The 26,183-nt window shown below is 45.4% G+C and overlaps 1 protein-coding gene across 1 annotated transcript in view; it reads right to left on the minus strand.

Moving 5' to 3' along the window:
- atp2b3b (ATPase plasma membrane Ca2+ transporting 3b) overlaps positions 1 to 26,183 on the minus strand; it is a gene marked incomplete at both ends in the record, with an annotated part of 60,181 nt that overhangs the window by 18,543 nt on the left and 15,455 nt on the right. Inside the window, 16 exons of the mRNA XM_083768839.1 lie at positions 439 to 652; positions 1,905 to 2,096; positions 3,193 to 3,299; positions 10,881 to 10,968; positions 11,878 to 12,057; positions 12,504 to 12,662; positions 12,826 to 12,901; positions 13,929 to 14,035; positions 15,497 to 15,631; positions 16,560 to 16,669; positions 16,969 to 17,101; positions 18,959 to 19,101; positions 19,916 to 19,987; positions 21,817 to 21,981; positions 22,300 to 22,341; positions 25,715 to 25,843. Of these exons, the coding sequence (XP_083624965.1) occupies positions 439 to 652; positions 1,905 to 2,096; positions 3,193 to 3,299; positions 10,881 to 10,968; positions 11,878 to 12,057; positions 12,504 to 12,662; positions 12,826 to 12,901; positions 13,929 to 14,035; positions 15,497 to 15,631; positions 16,560 to 16,669; positions 16,969 to 17,101; positions 18,959 to 19,101; positions 19,916 to 19,987; positions 21,817 to 21,981; positions 22,300 to 22,341; positions 25,715 to 25,843 (2,052 nt within the window). The remainder of the gene's footprint in view (positions 1 to 438; positions 653 to 1,904; positions 2,097 to 3,192; positions 3,300 to 10,880; positions 10,969 to 11,877; positions 12,058 to 12,503; positions 12,663 to 12,825; positions 12,902 to 13,928; positions 14,036 to 15,496; positions 15,632 to 16,559; positions 16,670 to 16,968; positions 17,102 to 18,958; positions 19,102 to 19,915; positions 19,988 to 21,816; positions 21,982 to 22,299; positions 22,342 to 25,714; positions 25,844 to 26,183) is intronic.

The raw sequence follows: 26,183 nt of genomic DNA on the forward strand, positions 1-26,183 counted from the left end.
GGCGAAATGGACATAGTGGCCGAATGAAGGTATTGCAGCCTGGCCCCAAACACATGAACGCGCTGGTCCGTTGACTATCATCGTGCACGTTCAACGGCAGCGCGCTCATGTGTTTGGGCCAAATCCATCCCAGAATGCACTCTGTTCCTACGCGGAAGGAGGAGTGAAATCGCCTCATGCGCTTTTGAGCAACTTAATGCAAGTGGATGGAAGGAGAACTCGGATGCCGTCTCTATTCATATATACTCTAAGGTTGAGACCAAGGCCCTCGGCCTTGACAACAGAAGGGGATGGGGGACGTACTGTAACTGGTGCGTGTGTGTGTGTGTGTGTGTGTGTGTGTGTGTGTGTGTGTGTGTGTGTGTGTGTGTGTGTGTGTTGCGGTAACATGCGTGCGTTTCTTTGCTGTCTGCGTCCGTTTGCGTGTGTGTACAGTACCTACGAACAGCAGGGTAAAGATGATGACCAGTTGGTACACCCCGTGGCCCAGGATGTTCTTCATCATGGTCAGGGAGATGAGGGGGTTGTTGCGGCCGTACGGCTTCCTCTTCAGCAGCTCCTCGGTGGGCGGCTCGGTGGCCAGGGCCAGAGACGCAAACGTGTCCATGATCAGATTGACCCACAGCATCTGCACCGCCTTCAGAGGAGAGTCCTGGAGAGGGACGATGAAGGAGGGAGGGGGAGGGGGAGGGGGGGGGGGGGTGAGGGCAACATTGCGATGGTTTAAGTTATTGATATTTACGGGTGCAACTGGAACATCTTCGATACTGTATGTCAGGCAGGGTGGGGAAACTTACACAGTGAAATACATGGTGTTAAAGGTATATTCAGTGATTTCGGTTTTTCGGTTTCGTTTTTGGCTGTGGGACCCAGCCTTTCGTCCAATCAGGATAGAGAGTCAAAAACGAAACCTAAGGTTTTTTGACCCCCCCCCCCCCCCCCCCAGGGGTTAACTGGGGACAGGGAGGAACTCCTTATATGGTCAGCACACTCTATAGTAGGGAGGATTATCACAACAAAACAAAAAAATAAGTGATATTTGAATTAAGTGAAATCACTGAATATACCTTTAATGTAACACAATGAATGGAACTGTGAGGTTTAGATGAACACTGGGATAGCCTCGGGGAGCGCAGGCGTTTTGGTTTAGAAAGAAAAGCCCATGAAAGTGTCCACCAGCCAAATGCTCGTATATTCTGACCATGTCCGGTAAAGTGTGTCTGTACACAAAACAGACATTTTGGCCAGGTGCACGTCCACCATCCAAAGATTCTATTCATAGATTTAATAATATAAAAAAGTGACCGATGGATTTTGGAGTCTGCAAGCAGTTCTGTTGTCACCGATGTGAATGAAAAAACATACATCTTTCTCTATCTCTTATCTCTACAATAGAGCCATGTTTATCTACAACCTCACTCCGTCGCTATATGCCAATAGAGCGTCGCAGTCCCGCCCCCCCTCGAGAGACCCGGAAAAGAAATCCCTGTTCATTTTCCTCATAGACTTTTCAGAAAGTATTTATTTAAAGACGTTTACGCCGCTGGACAAAGCCAACTCTTGTCGTGACAAATCACGACAACGCAATTTTTCGGGCAGAACAAATAATTAGAAAGAAGAAGAAAACGGCAGGTTACACTTTTTTTTTGATGTTTTTCTTCTTTGTAATTATTGGTTTGGTCCAAAATATTGTGTTGTACGACGCTTATGAGGTCTTTAAATAAATAAGTTTTGAAATGGTCTATGGGAAAAATGCATTGGAAACTATTTCCTGGGCCTGGCTTCGTCATGAAAGGGGTGGCGGGACTGCGAGGCTCTATTGCTCGGTCTCCACAGTCCACCTGAAATGCACGTGCTGGTCAACGCAATTCCCCGCGTCGAGCCGCGGCAGTGTGTACACGTACCTGAGTGATGCACGCCCCGGTGAAGGCCACGATGACGGCCACCACGTTGACGGTCAGCTGAAACTGGAGGAACTTGGAGATGCTGTCGTAGACGTTGCGCCCCCACATCACGGCTTTGACGATGCTGCTGAAGTTGTCGTCGGTCAGGATGATGTCGGACGCCTCTTTGGCCACGTCTGTCCCTGCGATGCCCTGAGAGACAGAAAATGTCTTCTAAATCCTGACAGGTATTCTGAAATACCTATGTGTTTCTAGGTCACTCAATATTTCATGTCAAGGACCCCAAAAATGATCTGGCCTCCGACCCCCATCTGAAATATGTTGTTCCAGGGACCCTCCAGAAGCAAAGGTTTGAGTTAAAAACGTTCGTTCTGAAAAAATATATTCCAAATTTGAGGCACATTTTCACTAATTTTTCGAAAATAGCAGACCTACAAGCTCATAGCGCGCCACCGAGTGGCGCGCTATGAGCTTGTAAGTTACCATGGCAAAGCCCACATCTTAAAACAAGAAGTTACCATGGCAAAGCCCACATCTTAACACCAGTAGTTACCATGGCAAAGCCCACATCTTAAAACAAGAAGTTACCATGGCAAAGCCCACATCTTAACACCAGTAGTTACCATGGCAAAGCCCACATCTTAAAACAAGTAGTTACCATGGCAAAGCCCACATCTTAAAACAAGTAGTTACCATGGCAAAGCCCACATCTTAACACCAGTAGTTACCATGGCAAAGCCCACATCTTAAAACAAGTAGTTACCATGGCAAAGCCCACATCTTAAAACAAGAAGTTACCATGGCAAAGCCCACATCTTAAAACAAGTAGTTACCATGGCAAAGCCCACATCTTAAAACAAGTAGTTACCATGGCAAAGCCCACATCTTAAAACAAGTAGTTACCATGGCAAAGCCCACATCTTAAAACAAGTAGTTACCATGGCAAAGCCCACATCTTAACACCAGTAGTTACCATGGCAAAGCCCACATCTTAAAACAAGTAGTTACCATGGCAAAGCCCACATCTTAACACCAGTAGTTACCATGGCAAAGCCCACATCTTAACACCAGTAGTTACCATGGCAAAGCCCACATCTTAAAACAAGTAGTTACCATGGCAAAGCCCACATCTTAAAACAAGTAGTTACCATGGCAAAGCCCACATCTTAAAACAAGTAGTTACCATGGCAAAGCCCACATCTTAACACCAGTAGTTACCATGGCAAAGCCCACATCTTAACACCAGTAGTTACCATGGCAAAGCCCACATCTTAACACCAGTAGTTACCATGGCAAAGCCCACATCGGCCTTCTTCAGTGCTGGCCCGTCGTTGGTTCCGTCCCCTGTTACCGCGACGACCTGCCTCAGCTCTAGGACGGTGCTGTCCATGATACCTGAACACAATTGGGGGAAATCGGGTGTAACTGTGTGTGTGTGTGTGTGTGTGTGTGTGTGTGGGTGTGTGTGTGTGTGTGTGTGTGTGTGTGTGTGTGTGTGTGTGTGTGTGTGTGTGTGTGTGTGTGTGTGTGTGTGTGTGTGTGTGTGTGTGTGTGTGTGTGTGTGTGTGCGTGCGCGTGCGTGCGTGCGTGCATGCGTGCGTGCGTGCGTGTGTGTGTCTATGTGTGTGTGCTTGTGTGTGGGTACACTGTACAGTATGTGTATCAAAGGTTTGAGTACATGAGGATATATACAGTATAAACACAGGGCATATCGTCGGATTAATGACTCACTCATGATGCTCACGATCATGACTCTGGTGTTTTGGCTCATGTGGGCTACTGGGATTTTCACTGCCATCATAATTAGAACCCATTTTGACCTGAGATCAGATTCTAAAAATGTCTTCTAAATCCTGACAGTTTTCTGAAAAATCTATGTTTCAGTCGTTCGATTTTTCAAAAATAGCAGACCTACAGCTCATAGCGTGGCACTCGGTGGCGCGCTATGAGCTTGTAGATCTGCTATTTTTCAATAGCTAAAGTATTACATAACGCCAACACCAAAAGGGTGATCATGACGCGGGCGTTTTGGCTCATGTGGGCTACTGGGATTTCCACTGCCATCATAATTAGAGGCCTGCTAAGGCAACTTGCTATATAGATTGTATATATTCCTCATTTTACTCAATGTAGATTTATGGTCCATATTTATGATGCTGTACAGATATAGTCCATATATACCACTTAGGCTAAATAATGTGAATTTCTTATGGGATAAAGATTTTATTTTGCTCATTATCCCAGGTGGAGCGAAATGCCTTCACGACTGACGACCTATGTCGCGACGTATATTTTTCCGTCGCAACGTATATTCGAGTACGTCCTGGCGTAAATATCAATTCGTCCCGGCAGAACGGACTCGTCGCGGCTATATCTACCCGTTTGCGACCTAGTAGTTTGACTATTCTTTTACGTCGCGACAGAACGGGACACGTCACGGCTATATCTACCCTTCTCGACGTAAAAGGTAATTCGTTGTGGCGTGTGTGGACTCGTCGCAACAGAACGGAACTCGTCGCGGCTATATCTACCCGTTTGCGACGTAGCCTAATAGGTTGACTTTGTTATGCCCGGTGCGCGGTGCCCTGCGCGGTGCCCTGCGCTGCCCTACGCCCACCGCGTGCACCTTGCCGGTCCGCCCTGCGCCCTGTGGCCTGGCACGTGTGCACGTGTGCCAGGCACCTTGCCGGTCCGTGGAGCCCTTCGCCGTCCCCAGGCGACCCTGCGTTCCAGAGCTGTCACCCATGCCCACCGAAAATAGCTGATCTACCAGCTCCTATACGGGATGGCCCGACCCGCGTCTGTGGACCCCTGGGGATCACGGTAGTCCACGGGGGTCCGTCTGTGTGTGTGTGTGTGTGTGTGTGTGTGTGTGTGTGTGTGTGTGTGTGTGTGTGTGTGTGTGTGTGTGTGTGTGTGTGTGTGTGTGTGTGTGTGTGTGTTCTGCGCAGCCCCGTGCGCCTTGTGGATCAGAGCGCACGGGGGTTAATGATAATACCCCCGGGCGGTACGGGTCCCCGTGGACCCTTGGGGATCAAGGGGGACCACGGGTGTCCACGTTTGCGGAGACGCTGCCTTCATATTAGCCTATACTTTAATAACAATAAGCAGCTGATCTACAATTGACAATTTGACATGTCATTGCGTCGTATTCTGTCTGTCTTTCACGCACGCACGCAGACATGTCACAGACCACCACATAACCATATTTGTATGGCCATATCGTTTATAGGCCTTATAGCTGAATAGCGCCGGCCGTCGGGGGTTCATTTGGTTCCACTTCCAACCGTCCCATTATGGTCAACACTTATGATATGCTATTGCATTCTTCCAACTAAAGATTTAAATATTAATCTGGCAGCTCCGAAAATAGCAGAAGATGTAATGCAGTAAATGACATGGCACGGACTGGCTCAGAAAATCTCCCTGCATCATTATAAACCAGGCCTATACTGAATGTAGGCAATTGAATTCCATTACGTTTGTTTCAATCAACTGAACTAGACCAATAAAATAGTAGGCTAGTATTTATGTTTTTCGTTAATAATAATACTGCTAATTATTATTGAACGGTAAGTACGCTGGTATGTACGCTATGGTACACTATAAGCTTGTATATCTGTTTATTTTAAGCATGCCGCCGCATTCTGTCAGAATCTCGTGTGTGTGTGTGTGTGTGTGTGTGTGTGTGTGTGTGTGTGTGTGTGTGTGTGTGTGTGTGTGTGTGTGTGTGTGTGTGTGTGTGTGTGTCGCACGCGTGCGTGCGTGCGAACTTCATGACAGTGGTGCAGCATTACATTGTATTTTGATTTGAAATAAATAATGATGAATAGATGTCTATACTGTTGCTTGTGTGTGTGTGTTATGCTATAGGGTTAGCTGGAACACACGCCCTGTATGATCTGTGGTGCGCATCTACAAGCTCCAAGTGTTGCGTCCACATGCAGCGCGTTGTGAGCTTGCAGATCGTCGGTGCCCCACTATAGAGAGATGGTAGGGTAGTGCCCAAGCCTATTCGTATTCCTATATGATCTGTGGCTATATTAAAGGCCTTTTATATGTGATCTCACATAATGTGCGAGTCAGAGCTAACGTTACTCAATCATCATTTGCCGACTGATTTGTATCACAGCACAGCTATAACATAATATAGCACACATGTGTGCACATGTGTGCTTGTAATAAAAGTGGGTTTCCTATGTTTGCTATAAATTGTAGCTATGTCAGAACCTGGACGGACCACAGACAAGGGATTTAAATATATAACAGAGCAATCTTTATTAAAGCACAACAATAATAGAATGAGGCAAAAAGGTAATAAACTATAACAGGACATTTCATATATGCACAGCACTTAATGATAAAACCACTCTATAAAATACCAGCCTATTTACATGTACACATAGTGACATAATACAACAGTGTTTGGTCATGTACTTAACTAGCCGCCAGGGCGGGACCCCCCAGGGTCTGAGCTGTGACGCCGTCCAACTCCCCAGGGGATGCTTAGCTGGCCGGCGTGCCGCGCTGACAATACAGTCTCTTTAAACTTGGTCAGCTGTCATCGTAGGTCGCGGAGCGAGGCGGCCGATCACCCTGCTACTTGCCCAGCCCTGTCTATGGAGACCGTAAGTGTAGTCTCCCCTCCTGCTTCATTCAAAGCTAACTCCCCCTCGCTGTCTGTCTTCGCTGTCGGCTGGACTAAAACCAGCGAACGGCCCCTCCCGTCCCCAGAGTGCCGTGCCGCAAGACGTATGCTCCGACCTGTACAAACACCCAAGTGTCCCTTTTATACTGGCGTCCACCACCTGAATTCACTGCCGTCAATCAGTGCGTCTCTGCTCATCAATCACTGAGCTCCTCCTCTGCTGCACACATCACAATATGTTATAGCTCTAGAGACGCAGAGACAGAGACATATTTATTTAAAATAATCCTGTCTCGCACGGCCTATATAGAGCCAATAAACGGAGCACCCCCCCCCCCCCTCTCTCTCTCTCTCTCTCTCTCTCTCAGCACACGCTGTGCTGTGATATAAATCAGTCGGCAAATGATCATTGAGTAACGTTAGCTCTGCCTCTGACTCGCACATTATGTGAGATCACATATAAAAGGCCTTTAATATAGCCACAGATATAGTACAATAATCCAACATTAATGGTCGATCTTTTTTCCAGGCGAGACGAAGAAGTGGAAGAAGAGGTACAGTTATCTTTTACTATTCATGAACATATGAAAATAACAAACATGCTTGTGAGAATGTACAACGATTTAAGTAATGTAATTTATTTTGTTTATTCCACAGACTGACAGTGAGGACTAAAGGAAAAAGAAATCTGCGTTTTTTCAATGTTTTTAGGCGGTGATTCCGGAGGAAAATCTGTGGGATTCTGCGGAGTGTATTATATTTTTTTCTTTTGATCCATGCATCAATGTGTTTAGAGAGCAAAAATAACTCTAAATATGCTAAATAAACATTAAAGTACAAACCTTTAAAAAAATTAAAAACATCTCCTTAATCCTTGGGAAGTACAAATATCTTACTGCCTTGACAACATCACTTTTAGGTATAAAATAACAGCAAATATAGCACATCTCGGGGAATTTAATGTTGTAATAACATATCCAACAGGCTGTGTACTGATAACAGGTACTTGTACGTGAATATGCAATGTACTTATATATGTGCAGCCGCGTCACGTTCCTATACGGCGGTGGGTGGGTGCCAAAAAAATAATAATAAAAAAAGCCCAAACTGGTACACCCGATACTATTTAATATTTCCCTTATTTTCCCTACATTTTCTTATCACATCTATGGTATGAAAACAATGCTAAGGAGTTGCTTCAATGAAATATAATTGCTTTAAGCTGAAAACGATATGTTTAATGATGTTTTTTAGCGTTGTTACATTTATCATGCATGCCAATTAATCCGACATGCGCAGCAATTGTAACACTGGAACAGCGTCCACGTTCGGTTTAATAACTCCCGACCTGTTTTATAAAAAAAATAACTTGAAGTGGTTTATGGTAGCTGACATGTGTAGGTCCGTTGCCTGAAAATATTACATGTGTAGATAAACGGATCTCTGAGTAAAAAAATGAAACGTGCAAAGTGTTACATCGTTGGCGGCTGTCCGAACCATGGAAATGTCAACCGGGTCGTCACACACCAGAACCAGACGAGGGTCCGAGTACTTAGATAAGAATCATAAAGTGTTTATCATAACATTTAATACAACAGTAAATTGAATGAAAGAATGAATGAATGCATTGATGAATGAACGAATAGTTTATTTCGGTGCTAAGACAATGTAAGTGAATGTTAGTCAATAAAATGAGAAAGACAGGCTGTTATAGAAGTAAGAAAACAATCACTATATATTTTGCGTGCTCTGCGCTGGCTGGCTGGCTGGCTGGCTGGCTGGCTGACTGACTGACTGACTGACTGACTGACTGACTGACTGACTGACAGACAGAAATGACGCTATGAGCGTGGTGAGCTTTGATGATCGGCTAAAGTATAGGCTAATATAGCCTTGTATAGAAATGCATATGACCCCCCCCCCCGGCCCCCTCAAAGGGTCCACATGGGGTGGGGGGGGGGGGGCACGGATAGGAGCACAAGCGCTCAAACTATAGGTGCATGCGAGAATAGGCCCTATAGTTGCACACATGGCTATGTGCACAAGCCACGCATTATCACAGTTTCTCTGTAAAGGTTGCTCACACACACACACACACACACACACACACACACACACACACACACACACACACACACACACACACACGAGATTCTGACAGAATGCGGCGGCATGCTTAAAATAAACAGATATACAAGCTTATAGTGTACCATAGCGTACATACCAGCGTACTTACCGTTCAATAATAATTAGCAGTATTATTATTAACGAAAAACATAAATACTAGCCTACTATTTTATTGGTCTAGTTCAGTTGATTGAAACAAACGTAATGGAATTCAATTGCCTACATTCAGTATAGGCCTGGTTTATAATGATGCAGGGAGATTTTCTGAGCCAGTCCGTGCCATGTCATTTACTGCATTACATCTTCTGCTATTTTCGGAGCTGCCAGATTAATATTTAAATCTTTAGTTGGAAGAATGCAATAGCATATCATAAGTGTTGACCATAATGGGACGGTTGGAAGTGGAACCAAATGAACCCCCGACGGCCGGCGCTATTCAGCTATAAGGCCTATAAACGATATGGCCATACAAATATGGTTATGTGGTGGTCTGTGACATGTCTGCGTGCGTGCGTGAAAGACAGACAGAATACGACGCAATGACATGTCAAATTGTCAATTGTAGATCAGCTGCTTATTGTTATTAAAGTATAGGCTAATATGAAGGCAGCGTCTCCGCAAACGTGGACACCCGTGGTCCCCCTTGATCCCCAAGGGTCCACGGGGACCCGTACCGCCCGGGGGTATTATCATTAACCCCCGTGCGCTCTGATCCACAAGGCGCACGGGGCTGCGCAGAACACACACACACACACACACACACACACACACACACACACACACACACACACACACACACACACACACACACACACACACACACACACACACACACACACACACACACACACACACACAGACGGACCCCCGTGGACTACCGTGATCCCCAGGGGTCCACAGACGCGGGTCGGGCCATCCCGTATAGGAGCTGGTAGATCAGCTATTTTCGGTGGGCATGGGTGACAGCTCTGGAACGCAGGGTCGCCTGGGGACGGCGAAGGGCTCCACGGACCGGCAAGGTGCCTGGCACACGTGCACACGTGCCAGGCCACAGGGCGCAGGGCGGACCGGCAAGGTGCACGCGGTGGGCGTAGGGCAGCGCAGGGCACCGCGCAGGGCACCGCGCACCGGGCATATAACAAAGTCAACCTATTAGGCTACGTCGCAAACGGGTAGATATAGCCGCGACGAGTTCCGTTCTGTTGCGACGAGTCCACACACGCCACAACGAATTACCTTTTACGTCGAGAAGGGTAGATATAGCCGTGACGTGTCCCGTTCTGTCGCGACGTAAAAGAATAGTCAAACTACTAGGTCGCAAACGGGTAGATATAGCCGCGACGAGTCCGTTCTGCCGGGACGAATTGATATTTACGCCAGGACGTACTCGAATATACGTTGCGACGGAAAAATATACGTCGCGACATAGGTCGTCAGTCGTGAAGGCATTTCGCTGTCTCTCCATTATCCACCATGGACAGTACAGTTTATTGCCCATAGTCCTGCGTATAGAATGTTCATGTACACTAAACTGCATTTACATTTATGCCTGTTATAATCGCTCATAACAACCTCTGTCAGGGCCGGATTAACACCTCTGAGGGCCCCTGGGCACTGACGCTAGAAGGGCCCCCCCTTCCCGCGCACGCAACATTTTTGCTGGTTTGTGGCCGTTTTGGGGCAGTTTTATGCCGTTATATTGGCCTATTTCCGGTCGCCTACCCCCCCCCCCCCCCCCCCAGAGTGACAGCCAATCTAGCGCATTGTTGCTGCTTTAGACACAATTGCACTTTTCAGCTGCCCTTCTCACCAACAATAAAACACTAATCTTTTTAGACACCATTTATTTCATTCGGATTAGCAGGGAAATTATCTTTTTTTTAGGGGCCCCTGGTGCCCAAGGGCCCCTGGGCACGTGCCCAAAGTGCCCATATGGTAGATCCGGCCCTGACCTCTGTGGTCCCAGTGCAAAGGGTACTTTATTATTACTAATCCCAGTACATTACTACCCGTTTAAATCGTATCTGTTTTCATATATATTTGTTCAATTCTTGAAGCTTTGATGTACAGTAACTCCTTTTTTCTGTATTTGTCCTGCAGTTTCATATACTATAGTACTGCTATGAGGAATTAATTTCAATAAAGCTATATATCTCTATCTAATGTGCGCTTTCTCTTTGGAAATAGCAAAACTCACTCACCTTTGACCAGCGTGTGTTTGTCAGTTGGCGAGGAGCGTGCCAGCACGCGGAGTCTGGGCCAGATCTTGTCGATTCGTTCCTGTTCAATCTGTCAGTTAGACGGAGGGAGGGGTTTAAGTGTGTGACAGTCAGTGGTAAATAATGGTCCTCATCAGAGACCTACAGTAGATCGACCCTCTGTGATTTCAGCTGATGTCACAGTACACTAGTACAGTACGGACTAAATGCTTATCTGGAAAAGACAATCCTAACCCGTGCAGACAGAAGCAAAATAGAGTGTATACTCTTGATTAGAGTATGAAGTTGAATGCATAGGAATGCTGTGTCATGGCAACTAAATAACTAATGTGACAGCGACCCTGGACACAAATTATTTACAGCTCGTTATGCACCGCGTAAAGTACGTATGTGCGTATGTATGTGCACACGCTGATGAAATGGCCAACAGATTGAATATTTGATATGGATAATTGGATATTATTTTCATTTATGAAAATAAAAACGGTGGTCCGGCATTTTTAGTTTGCTTCAAAAGGACAGATCTGTAATGTATAGCTTTGAGAGAATATCATTGAATTGGTGAGTTCTTATTTGGAAGCCTTTGCTTGGATATTAGTGCGGGATCGGGATTCCAACCGGCATTATGCCAGCCGTCCGGGCAAAAAGACCATGTTTTTTTCTGCGGCATTGCAGAAGGCTGAGCCATCTACAACAGGACTGCATACTACAGTATTTACAGTGCAGTGTGTCTGTATGACCCCAGGAAAATAGATAAATTACAGCTGTTTTTGACAGGTTAGCAGAGGAACGGTAAACGGAGCAGGGGAATGTCTTCAGGCAAGAATCAAACCGAGGACGTTGCAATCGCGTCGTCGACGCGCTGTCCGCTCAGCAATTTTGTAGCGCCACGAATTCAAACTCGCATTTCCTTTGCAAATCAACCTTCCCGACGGAAGTGACTTTGACTCTGTCTGCACACAATGCACGCCCCACTCACCTCTCCTTTCTCATTCCTGATCCGTCGGTTGAATTCTTTGCCTTCCATGCAGAGGAAGTCGTCCCCGGGTTGAAGGATGCCACATTTGGCGGCTATGGCCCTGGCTGTGTTGATGTTGTCGCCAGTCACCATGCGCACAGTGATGCCCGCTTGCTGGCATTGAAGAATGGCAGCAGGCACCTTACAGAGAGAGATAATGTGGCTTTAACGAAACTCACTGATATTCTAGAATGACTGATATTCAGTGGCGTGCACATGACATTTAGAGGGGCAGGTGCTCAAGTGGGAAAAAAAAGGGCACCTTGTGCAGCGCGGGGGAACCGGCCGGTTGCCTTAATAGTGTGAGATTTATAGATTTTGGGGCCTAAATAATATAATAGAAGCTTTTTATCAAGAATTGATCAATGTCACCATGGTCCACATACTGTACAGTGCACACTGTACAAAAACAATTTTTTTTGTACAAGGGCAAAAAAAGAAGGAAAACTGTTTTTTCCAAAATGGCACATTGCCAAAAGGGCAGGGGGGGCACCCCTAGTGTCTATCTGTGCACGCCACTGCTGATATTCCACAGTACACACACGCACACACGTTAATACACCACACGCTTCAACCATATACGCTACCTCCGGTCGCACGGGGTCCTCTATCCCCACCACAGTGATACAGGTCAGCTCGGTCAGTATGCCTGCCTCGTTCTCCCAGTCGGGCTCCGGGCTACCCGACAGCTCGCGGTACGCAACGCAGATGGTCCTCAAGCCCTCGCACGCCATTGGCTCAATCACCTGCCAATCGATCAATGAATAAAAGTTGTTCAGGAAGCTATAGTTTACCGCCCAGCTGTGAGCCGTGAGGCATAATTCTAGTTACTGTATTTAAGCCTATATACTTGTGTCTTGCTTTGCTGTGTATAAAGAGTGCAGAAGCTGCAGAAAGCGAAGCGGTTACCTGTTTGACCATGTCGTCTCTGTCGCGTGGGCGGAAAGTGCGAGCCTCACCGTTTTTATCCAGTATGTAGGAACACCTGGAGAGAGATTACAATTAACTTCAATGTATCATTTAGACATCTTATCCAAGGAGATTTACAGTGCAAGTGTGAAATCTGAGTAATAGCATTTGTTGCAGTCAACAAAGAAAAACTATTTGTAAGAAATCCTGTATCTTAGATACTGTACAGGAGAATACGAGACTGCTCGCCCCTTTACCAACTCGCCCCCGCGATTAATTTTTTTTTCAGTTAATTTAAGTCTCTGAAATCTGAAATTATCTTGTATACAGATTTATTTGATTGCATAGTAGTCAATCTTTATACTCTATAAATTTTAGAAAGAACAGCATGTCACAGAGACGGTGACTGCTAAAATTAATTAATTTAGGACCTTCTAGCAGTTAATTTCGTTTTATTAATCACATTTCTTCCATGTATACATAGCCCATGTTTTGTAATGGCCTCATCATGCTATTATGCCCGTGGATATACAGATTGAATTTAACAATGATAAATTAATATGATAATACCTTTTAAATAATCACAAACATGAATTATGTTTGTTATTTACAGCTAGGTAGAGTAGTGGGGCGAGATGGAAAAGGGGCGAGCGTACCTGTTACCATACAGGATCAATCCTAGAATTTTGTCTACAAACTACTGTTTAACATTCTTAGAATTTGTGGATCTAGTTTTCTATACTGTAAATAACATATCTGACCAATTAACCAACATACAGTACTGTATATCCATAGTAGTAATAATCTATTAAAAAAAATAGCCATCAAGGAGGATATAAGGAAAAGGTTCCATTGAGTAATTTGCATTACTGTCTGTTATCTGGATAATGTCTTGTAAATAAAATTGCAATATTCCCTGCTTGTTAAAAACTATAAGCCACCTTTTAACCTTTTACAGATCTCCCCAGATCAGATTTTCAGTCTTCAGATGCGAACTTCCCTTCCTTCTTCTCTGACTCAGGTCAATACCCTAACCACACGTTGGTAGCAACATGCTGGTGGCGAATGTAAACGTCACCCTTCCCTCTCCATGTAGCACTCACTTCTTGAGTAGGATCTCAGACGCTCCTTTGCTGTAGAGACGGAAGGAGCCATCAGGCAGCTTGATCACTGTGCTCATGCTCTTACGCGTCGAGTTGAACGTATACACCTAAGAGAGAGAGACAGAGAGAGAATTATGTTTAAGCAGATCCAGCAGTATCTTGCAGAAAACAACATTAACTTAGATCTACGGCATGCAGACAAAGCTCTACAGAAGCAGTGCACTGACGTGCTGAAACTGACGTGCTGAAACTGCCTTAGTTGGCCCCCCCTCTATATACCATTTTTGTAAATGATATATGCCATATTGTGAATTTAAAAAATGCAGGAACGGGGATTTATGCGGATGACACGACTATGTCTGTATCGTCAGAGAGCATTGAAACACGTCGATGATGTGCTTCAACTAGAGATACGGCTGGTTTCCTAATGGATGGAAAAGAAGCTGAAGTTGAATGTCTTAAAAACTAAACGCATGGAAATAGGCTCTAAATATGCCCTCAGGACAGATCGGAAATGAAGCATTTCTTTTCAGGGTGCTACTGTTGAGCAGGTTAAAGAAGTCAAACTGCTGCGAGTCACTTGATGAAACACTGGTATGGTAACACTCAGTGGTCAGAATGAGTAATGGCATAATATGCCATTAGAAGGAGAGCTCATCTACTAACGAACACAACAATTAGACTAGTCACTCATGACTCATAGAAATAGACTATGTAGTTGAGTCACAGACTGAGGTTCTGTGACCATCCTCTGGCAAAGATGTTTTGATGATTGATTTGATCTCTATGGACCCTTTATAAAAGATTTAGCCCCCAGGTCCCTCGCAAAAATCCCGGCATTTTTCGCTAGAGGGCCAAATTCAAAATGGCGTCCGGCGCCATAGCCAAAAATGAACTTTTGATCTAGATGACCGTCCTAGAATCATGTATGAAGACACTTTTCCATACAAGTCAACCATGAGGATTCCAAATCTGACACCATTTTAATCATAAGACCTCGTTTTGGCCCCCGAAATTCAAGATGGCCGCCATCCAGTACAGCGAAAACCTCAACCCAACCCTATACATTTCGGCCATTTGAAAATAGCCGATCTGCTATTTTCAAAAGATGTTGTACACAGTTTGAACTGGTGAAGTGGGACATTCAGAAACATTTACTTTTATTACTTTAACCCATTCTGACCTGAGATCAGATTCTAAAAATGTCTATTACATCCTGACAGTTTCATTATTAACCCATTCTGACCTGAGATCAGATTCTAAAAGTGTCTTCGATTTTTCAAAAATAGCAGACCTACAAGCTCGTATCGCGCCACTCGGTGGCGCGATATGAGCTTGTAGATCTGCTATTTTTCAATAGCTAAAGCATAACATAATGCCAACACCAAAATGGGTGCCCGGTCAGAATGGGTTAAGTACATTTTGATGCTGATAATTTTCTTACATTTTTAATTCCGTACTTTTACTTGTAACAAAGTAGTTCTAAATTGCAGTATTGATACTTTTACATAAGTAAAACAGTTGAGTACTTTTCCCACCACTGGTGAATAGTTCCCTATGATCCCTACCTTGTAGAGGCTCTCCTCAGGGACCTGATCTCTGACCGTAGCGTAGTCCTGCTGCAAGTCCAACACCATGCCCAGGAGACCGCACTCTGTCTTGTTGCCCACCTGCTTCGGGAGACCCCCCTCCGAATCAGGTGGCTGAGAGAGAGAGAGAGAGAGAGAGAAGTCAAAGTCAAATTCGTACGATTTGTCACACACGTTACTGTAGTGAAATTTGTTCTCCGCATTTGACCCATCTCTTGGAGCGGTGAGCCGCAGCCAAGGAGCGATGAGCTGCAGCCAAGGAGCGGTGAGCTGCAGCCAAGGAGCGGTGAGCTGCAGCCGTGCCGCGCTCGGGAATCATTTGATTAGTAGATTTGACCCCTCCCCAAACCAACCCTTTGATGCTGAGTGTCAAGCAGGGAGGCATTGGGTCCCATTTTACAGTCTTTGGTATGACCCGGCCGGGGATCGAACCCCGACCTCCCAGTCTCAGGGCGGACACTCTAACCACAAGGCCACTGAGCTGGTAGACAGAGGGGGATATGTTGGGGATGGTGGACGTCAGAAGTCAGGGTGGAAGATAAACGGAGACGGAGGACAAAGAGTGAAGAATAAGATTCAGTGCACCTCTACATCAATACATTTATGACTGCATAAAACTGTCACGGCCACTTGGCCTGGCCTGTCCTCTCCTGTCAGGGACTGTGTGTGTGTGTGTGTGTGTGTGTGTGTGTGTGTGTGTGTGTGTGTGTGTGTGTGTGTGTGTGTGTGTGTGAATGTGTGTGTGTGTGTGTGTGTGTGTGTGTGTGTGTGTGTGTGTGTGTGTGTGTGTGCGTGCGTGCGTGCGTAGGTATAATTATAATGCCTCTCTCTACTTCCCCTGATGGCTCTTTGGTTAAGATTGCACTATTCAACATCCCACACTACTACGTAGATACACCACCATGTGTCGTATATGTTTCAGTTGTTCAGTTCATAAAATAATACATTATTACTTTGTGCACTTCTAAAACCTTCCCTCCACTTCCACTCCTTTTTGGTTACGGCCTTATGCGAGCCAGGTCGTAACGTAACAGTCACTCACCAGGATCTTGGAGGTGTAGCCGCTGTTGATAGCGATGGCGTTGACTATTAGATCCAGAGTCTTGGGGTTGACTTGGCCTGGGTCCGGGACCTCCCGGTGATGCACGTCACCTGGGCCACATCAAACAGAACTTCAGTCACATTGGCAGTAAAGATATGTCATGGTCGTCGTCGTCTTCTCATCGTTTATTAGATGGGGGTGGGTGAGGGGTGGGCTATTATAAATTGCATTACAAAACAAAATACCCGACCCCCAGACTCTTGACATTACCGCTGACCACTTCCCAAAGCATATACCAATGGTTTTGTTTGATTCCCAAGGAAGCCACTGGATTCCGTTTCATTTCAGTTTATATTAAGTTATCACGTCTGAAAAGGTTGACGTCAGGTTTAAAGTGACTTGCACCGACCTATCCAAGTCTGCACCACAGTCATGCGGTTGGTGGTGAGGGTGCCGGTCTTGTCCGAGCAGATGGCCGTGGCGTTCCCCATGGTCTCGCACGCGTCCAGGTGGCGCACAAGGTTGTTATCCTTCATCATTTTCTACAGGTGACAAGTGACAGAGAGCGGGCGGTGATTCGGGCGAACGGCAGATTGGGACACGGAGGGACAGAGAGAGGAGGGACGGGGGAGAAAGGAGTGAGTGGGGGCGGGGTTGCAGTCATTATTGTTCATTTGACACACACAAGTTTAATGAGACGGATCCCACTGAGCATTTTTGTAGTCTAATAGACGTCTAAATGGCAAAAAAAGAATTGTCTAAAAACTGGGGTAAAAATAGTCTAGAAATAAAAAAAAGTGCCCTTCCGGGCACAGGTCTCCACCAGGTTATCCACAGATCCGTGCAGTTAGAGGTAAAATCACTTTTCGGCCAGTTATAGCGCCACCTTGAGGCTGAGTTGAAATTGTTCATGTGGCATTTCGTCCTCGGCCTAGTGGGAATGTGGGTGCACAATTTCACGGAAATCACGCGATGTGTTCATGATTTGCAGCATTTTGTTTGAAACTGAGCACTCCTGTGAACTTTGGAAGCCAATCTTAACCAATCAGGATGGAGTCTGATAAATGTGAAAGACCCGTTTCGTTGAATGGCTCTAGAGAGACTGTGTACCAATTTGCGTGATGTTTGGACAAAATCTGTAGGTGTACTGTGCAAAAACTTGTTTTGCACAAAGCGGCCTCCTGGTGGCGCTATAACAGGCCGTTCTGGAAAGTTTGGGGCAGAGGTTCATGGTTGGCATCCAGGGAGTGTGTGTGCAAAATATGGCATTGAAAAACTTGTTTTGCACAAAGCGGCCTCCTGGTGGCGCTATAACAGGCCGTTCTGGAAAGTTTGGGGCAGAGGTTCATGGTTGGCATCCAGGGAGTGTGTGTGCAAAATATGGCATCGACCGGGTTAACGGTGGCCGAGATTAGCTGTTCACGGACACACGGACACACACACGGACACACACGCGGACGGACGGAGTGCAAAACATACTCTCCCCACATGCCTTCGGCCTGGTGGAGACAATGAAGTTTTTTACCAGTCTAATCAAGGTCTAAGGGCGCTTTCACACCGGACATGTTTGGTTCGTTTAAAATGAACCATGGTCCGCTTACCCCTTTGGTTCGGTTTGTGTGAACATGCATCCGAACTCTGGTGCGGATCAAAGAAACGAACCATGGTCCGCTAAAAAAGGCCGGACTCGGTTCGCTTCCAAACGAACCACGGTGCGGTTCGTTACTGGTGTGAATGCATTCGGACTTTATAGAGGAATAATAGGCTACAGGACGATAGCCAAAATAGCCGTCGGGCGTCGGCAGTTGTGAGGCTGCATTAATAATTAGTTGTAAAAGCATGTATTTTTTACGGGGATCACTATTGATATGACAGCTGACAGTCGTTTCAACGTCTAATCTAAGCCTAGACTGCTAAAAAACTTTAATTTTTTAGAGTGTCTAAAAGCCAAAAATTGCTCAGTGGGGAGTAACAGAGGACATGCAATATCCCTGCTATACTTGGTCGTGTGCAATGTTGCGCTCACACCTTCTAGATCTGCAATTTTCGGTGCACACAACTGGGCGCGCAACCAAGTATTAATCACATGTCACATGATCAGACACACACACACACACACACACACACAGACACATAGATCTGGGTCAGGCAATTCTTAGCATTTCTAACCTACTTGGGGCACCTGGTGGTGCAGGCTGCAACATCGGATGAAATTAATTGGCTTTCAGACAGCCTAAACTTTCACTGCATGCGTTGCTGGCATTGCATTACTCCAGCTTTAGCTAGTAGATAAATATAGGAACATTTTCAATTATTTGCACTATTTGAACCAGATCTGACACACGCACCGACACAAGCAGGGCATGCGCTCGCACGCACGCACACACACATATGCGTACCTTAACAGAATAAGCCAGAGAGATGGTGACAGCAAGTGGGAGGCCCTCAGGCACAGCGACCACCAGCACGGTGACTCCGATGATGAAGAACTTGACAAAGTATTGCACGTAGACCGGAGTGCACTCTGCCATCCACGCACGACCTGTAGCAACGCAAACACGACACCAGTCTATCCCACTCCAACATCAAACTTTGACTATACTTTAACCCATTTATTTAGGCCCGACGTCGAAATAAGATCTGTGCCGCATTTTCACGATTTTTCAAAAATAGCAGACCTATACTATACAAGCTCGTAGCGCGCCACTCGGTGGCGCGCTATGAGCTTGTAGATCTGCTATTTTTCAATTGCTAAAGTATAACATAATGCTTAGTTCAAACACCAAAAGGGGTCCCCGCCCAGAATGGGTTTTAACCCATTCTGACCGGGCACCCATTTTGGTGTCAGCATCATGTTATGCTTTAGCTATTTAAAAAATAGCAGATCTACAAGCTCATATCGCGCCACCGAGTGGCGCGATACGAGCTTGTAGGTCTGCTATTTTTTGAAAGATCGAAGAACGACTGACATTTTTTAGAATCTGATCTCAGGTCAGAATGGGTTCATCAGACCAGTGTGTGTCCGGCAGAAACCTCGTATGAATCTGATCTCAGGTCAGAATGGGTTAAACAGCTTGGAGCCTACAACTTGATTTGTTATATTACTCTTAATTATAAACATTTAACAGCCCACTGAGCACAGTAAAAAAAAAAAATGTTTACATTTACTGACAACACGCGATGCGTGTGTGATGTGTCTGCCTGTGTATGTGTGTGTATGTGTGTGTGTGTGTGTGTGTGTGTGTGTGTGTGTGTGTGTGTGTGTGTGTGTGTGTGTGTGTGTGTGTGTGTGTCTGTGTGTATGTCTGTCTGTGTGCGTGCGTGCGTGCGTGCGTGCCAAATTCAAATGGACATACCTTCCACGACAAACGTCTCGATGACAAAGTAAAGAACCAGGATGATCACCGTGATCGCTGACATCACCAGGCCTGTTTGGAGATATTCAGAGAGGATCGGTCAGTCACAATTAATCTTGCCCATTTCTCTCTTGCACAATACAAGTGTAGGCAGTGTGGTGTGGAACAGGCTCTTGGCTAACGGTTATGAAAAACATTGAAAATGCACATCCTGTAAACCAAGCATCCAATAATATTTCCGCATAACTTTATGTCTAATATATTGGACGATTTCATGAACACGTGACCCGGTTTTGTGTTTATGTTAATGTGGGTCACATAAAAAAGAAAACAGCTGATCTACAGTGGGATGAATTGTCACATTTCTTGGCATTTAAAAGCTATAATTGTAATCATTTTAGTGATTTAAAAGCTGTTTCCGGATAGTAAACCTTTGTGGCTTGCAGTTGTACAGTAATTAGCGTGTGAGCGGCTGCAGATGCCAATATTAATTTATAGCATTGTCACTGTCAATTAAAACAATGTTCATTTAAAGCTGTAATCCATAAAATGACTGAAAGCTCATTTGGACAGAGGTGATGTTACACTCTGAGCTTCATGCAATACGGAGAGCAGAGAGAAACGTTTCTATTACCTCAGCCCCGGAAAGCAGCTTTGTGTTTTTAGTTTCTAACCTCAGCCCCAGAAAGTGTTTTTAGTTACTTTATGTGCTAATGATTTTAACCTAACCCTTTTTTTTTTGTCACTTAAAATGTATTAATTTTTTGAAACAATGGTAAATGGTGCATTTATATAGCGGCTTTATCCAAGGCGCTTTACATAGATTGTGCATTAGCCTACATTCACCCAGTCACACACACATTCATACACCGATGGCTGCGGAAACCATGCAAGGCACCAACCAGCACATCGGGAGCAATTAGGGGTTCAGAGTCTTGCTCAAGGACACTTTGACACCAACTCTGGGGGAGCCCGGGTTCGAACTGGCGACCTTACGGTTACCATCCAGGCCACTCTACCCCTGACCCACCGCCGCCAACAATCAACAACATAAAAAACAAACAAAAAAAACATCCTCTCCAACGTTCCATCTGTTTCTTTACCCGTTTACTCTTAATCTTTGGTGTTAATTGGTAGTTTATTGGTATATTTTCCATCTTCCATCTTCCATTTTCCATTCAGCAATGTTTTTGTTTTTATAGTGTTATTGGTCATGCTTTTGTTGGCCTGACACCTCCGGATTGGTTCAATACCATGTTGTCACAAAAAGAGTCTGAAAATGTAGGCTTTACAAACTCTTGGGAGACTCGGGACATCTGCAGGTGCACAAGTTCAATTTGTAGTTATATCACCACTCTTTCCAAAGAACAGTTTGGAGGTCGGAAGGAGCATGGACTGGGCTTATCTCTGAGGGAACGAATTAACCTCATGGTCCTGCCACCCCTAGAGCAGTGGTTCCCAAACTTTTTCGTGTCAAACGACCCCCAAATCAACATTTATTAGGCCACGGACCCCCCATTTGAAAACTTATGCCAGTGACCCCGATAAGGGAGGATTCTTATACGGCTCTAGCAGAGACGGACCCCCGGTTTAATGGAATTTCTATCTCTGGTACCCCAATTTATAGTGTAAAAACGACTGTTAATTTAACTCAGAGAGTGAGTTACAGACCCATAAGGGTCCATTTGGTTCCTAACTATCTCTAATTGAGCTATAGGTACCCCCTGGAACTCCCTCAGGTACCCCCAGGGTACCCCCGGTGGACCCCACTTTGGGAACCCATGCCCTAAAGCACTTTGGCTTCTGCGTACGACACAGCATACAACAAATCAAAACAACATAACAGTATATCAAAGTAAATAAAGTTTAGTTTGTGTAGCATAATATATATAAGGACTCACCGGCTTTGCCAATCTGAACAGCCAGTTTGGTGAGTTTTCCCTGAAGGACACTCTTCTCCTTCTTGGGAACGTGGCTCTTCTTCTTCTTCTCGTCTTCCACCTCCCCTCCCTCTGCGCTCTTCAGCGGCTGCATCTCCATGGCAACACCCCCGTCTTGCTTCTTGGCTGAAACGGGCACGCACGCACGTCACACACACATGTATACAGGACATATTATGTGTGTGTGCGCGCACGCATACACGCACACACACAAACACACACATGCACAATACATATAACTGATACCTGAATAATTGTAACTGTATGAAAAGGTGGCATGAAGAGGTGGCATGACACTTAAATAAATTATTTCATTCATTCATGTATATACACACGTGCACATGCGCGCACGCACGCACACACACACACACACACACACACACACACACACACACACAGACACACACACACACACACACACACAGAAGTCATGAGCTTCAGTACCTTTGTTCTGATTATTCTCCACAGCTCCATCAGGTTGTTTTCCTGGGAGAGAGAAGGGGGGAGAGAGAGAGAAAGAGTGAGAGAGGGAGAGAGATAGAGAGAGAGAGAGAGAGAGAGAGAGAGACAGACATTGTGGAGTAAGGGTATTCAGATGCATACGTATGTCTACAAACCGTGATCCTAAATACTTGAATAGTATTTCAAGAGGACAAAACTTTCAAACAAAACTGCCAAAAATCAAACAACAGCCCACGTACTTCACAACAAGGGATGCGGGGGACAGGGTCAAGGACGGACACATACATAATAATGTTTATGTTTAGGGATTTGGTTTGGTCAATGTCACTGCACGGTTCACTAGGGGTTCACTCATTGGCTTAGGAGTGTGAAAAGGGGCAGGACATACAGCTGGATAATCTAACGTACCATTGGTCACTGTGTTGTGACAGTCATCTGTAGCCTTTTCCTCTGTGGGACGGGACGGGGCGGGGCGGGGCGGTAGAGAAACGTGTGAGAAAGCAGGGGATTCGGGGGTGTTCACGTGAGGAGATAATGTTAAGCGCCCAAGACTTCAAATCTTTGAATTTTGTAGTGCGACTACATTAACCCATTTAGACCTGGGAACGATTCTACAAATGTCGTCTAAATCCCGACAGTTTTCTGAAAAACCCCATGTTTCTGTGTCAGTGGTTCTCAAACATTTTCATGTCAAGGACCCCCAATATTATATGTAATTGGCCTCCGACCACCATCTGAAAATATGTTGTTCCAGGGACCCTCCCAGAAGCCAATATTTGAGTTAAAAACTTTGGTTCTGAAAGAATGTATTCAAAGATTTGCGCCACATTTTCCCTATTTTAGCTGAAGTACAACATAAATGCTTGAAACACCAAATGGGGTTCCCGCCCCAAAATGACTTAAAGGAAACATTTATGGCAGCAGATTTCCTCCATTTTGAATAGAAAGGCAGAGCAAAATGGGCAACAACACCACACAGTCCTGTTAGCAAAGCTCCTCTATATAGACCGATTCCGTAGCGGTTTCATGGTTGCAGCCTACGTATTTCCTGTAGGCGGACTCGACGTAGCTGCGGGGGTAAAACCCTCACCAGGCGCACCTCTTCCACTACAGTGAACGGCAGAGTGACTGATGTTAGTTTGCCTCAAACTTTACTCCTTTACCTGCTTTTTTACTAACACTAACATTACAAAGATGCCCAGAACATCGAGATGAACCTGTGTAGTTTATGGCTGCTCCAACAGTAGTGGCAACATAACAAATAAAATAAAACGGAAATGTCTAATATCCACCGCGATGGCTGAGACCAGAGCCATTGAGCAATGGTTGAGACAAAGCAGTGAAAGATACATAACGCCAGTCTTACCCAATACCAAATATTTCTGTTTTATTAACACAAGGCTGCTGTACTTTATACCTCATACTTTAAATGCTTAGTATGAGGTATAAAATACAGCAGCCTTGTGTTCATAAAACAGAAAGATTGGGTATTGGGTAAGACTGAAATTATGTATCTTGCAGGATTCTTCACTGCTTTGTCTCAACCATTACTCAATGGCTCTGGTCTCAGCCATCGCGGTGGATATTAGACATTCCGTTTTATTTTATTTGTTATGTTGCCACTACTGTTGGAGCAGCCATAAACTACACAGGTTCATCTCGATGTTCTGGGCATCTTTGTAATGTTAGTGTTAGTAAAAAAGCAGGTAAAGGAGTAAAGTTTGAGGCAAACTAACATCAGTCACTCTGCCGTTCACTGTAGTGGAAGAGGTGCGCCTGGTGAGGGTTTTACCCCCGCAGCTACGTCGAGTCCGCCTACAGGAAATACGTAGGCTGCGACCATGAAACCGCTACGGAATCGGTCTATACATGAAGACAAAGTTGTGACATTTCTATGAATTATTATCTCCAGTAAACGAGTGTCTTAACAGTCCTGTCCTCCGAGGCTGCTGCTGCGCTGAGTGAGTGCGCCGCAAACAATTTACCACCATTCATTAATTGTTTATTATTACAGGGACATGCCCACTATTAAAAGTGATTGCAGCTAGTTAGTTAGTTAGCTCATTTGCCTCTCGTCCCAGCCCAGGGCAAGGAGACAAAAAGCAACCACAAAACAGCAAATTATGTTTGTAGACGGGTGTGTGTTTTGTGGGTGTGCCTGCGTGGGTTTGAAGGGAGGGTGGGTCACTTGCTAACCTTTCCTCTCTATTTCTGAATGCCAATGCATTCTCCTGCACGTGGGCAACAAGTACTTACTGCGGTATATGATATGGATGGAGGTGGGTGCACTACCAGTAATGGCATCAACGTTTAAGTGCCTTTTATAATGTGTGTGTGTGAGTGTGCGTGCGTGCGTGCATGTGCGTGCATGTGTGTGCATGTGTGTGTGTGTGTGTGTGTGTGTGTGCTTGCTGAGGCTGGTCTGAATGTGGTCTGCAATGTGCATCTCCACTCTGGCCATGTTGACTTGCAAAACAAAGGCTAATGCCGCCTTCCCTGAATATCTCTCTCTCTCTCTCTCTCTCTCTCTCTCTCTCTCTCTCTCTCTCAATCTGCAGCCTCATTCTCAGATGGGAGTGTGTGTGTGTGTGTGTGTGTGTGTGTGTGTGTGTGTGTGTGTGTGTGTGTATATGTATGTGTGTGTGCGTGCGTGCGAGCTCTTATTTGACATCAGTCAGGCATTTGTGTGTATCTCTTTCTCTCTCCCCCTTCTCTCTTTCTCTCTCTCTCGCCCTCTTTCTCACATGCATGCACGCACACGCACGCACGCACGCACGCACGCACGCACGCACGCACGCACGCACACAGATGTCAAATGACTAGAACATTTGGGAGAGCAGTTTGCAGTATTCATGGGGGGGGGGGGGGGGGTGGTGGAGACATGTGAGGAGAGGAGTCAGCATCTAAATGTCAGCTCTCTGTCGGCACCTTGTTGTGCACGTTCGGATAAGACCTCTTAGTCAGTTCTCCTTCCGTCCGTCCCACTCGGAGGAACAAAGACATTTATCCCTGCTGTGATGCATTAACAAAATGCAAAATCTATAATACGACAGCGTGAAACGCGGGGCGGATTGAAAACGATCGCTGCAGGAGACGAGACAACGAGCCATACCCGGAAACTCTGCAGTGCAAAGGACTTTCGGCTCGCTCGCTCGTGTTTTCAATCCAGCGGACATGAATGACGGATGAACAATGTTTGCCATATAGCACACACAAAAATACCATCAATTCTATACGATATAAATAATCATAGTAGATGCACAAATAAAGTCCATTGAGAGAGTTCATTGCATTGTTTATTCATTATGAACACATATTACACAATTTGATTGTGTAATATAAAAATAATAATGTGTATTGCCAATAACACCCAGAGTTATACCCTGCTCTTTCTCACCTTTCTTTTCTTTACTCTCTTCCTCCTCTATCTCTCCGGCACCCAGCAGTGTGAAAATGATGCCTGTCTGAGAGTTGACTCCCACAGCGGTCACCAGCATCCTCCCAGAGCCCTCCATCACATGGGTACCTAAACACAATACATGCACGCGTATACGTTCAGGTTTATTTACACCAGCGTATAGTAAAGTGGTCCGGGGGGGTTCAATCCCCAGGGCCGGGTCATATACCAAAGACTATACCTAACGGTAACGGGGCACCAATGCCTCCCTGCTTGGCCCTCAGCATCAAGGGCTGGAATGGGGGGAAAGGCGATACAGTTTTTGAGGGGCACTATAGCCCCTCCTATACACAGATTTAGTTAAACAAACGTTAAAAGCGCAATTGACAATGGTCAGAGTTAAACGTTTGGTTAGTCGCAACACAGTTGTATGATGAATAGTGACTCTCGCCACTATATTCCACAATCT

This window comes from Protomyctophum parallelum, assembly GCF_964188405.1.
Source record: "Protomyctophum parallelum genome assembly, chromosome: 7".
In the NCBI taxonomy this organism is placed as follows: domain Eukaryota; kingdom Metazoa; phylum Chordata; class Actinopteri; order Myctophiformes; family Myctophidae; genus Protomyctophum; species Protomyctophum parallelum.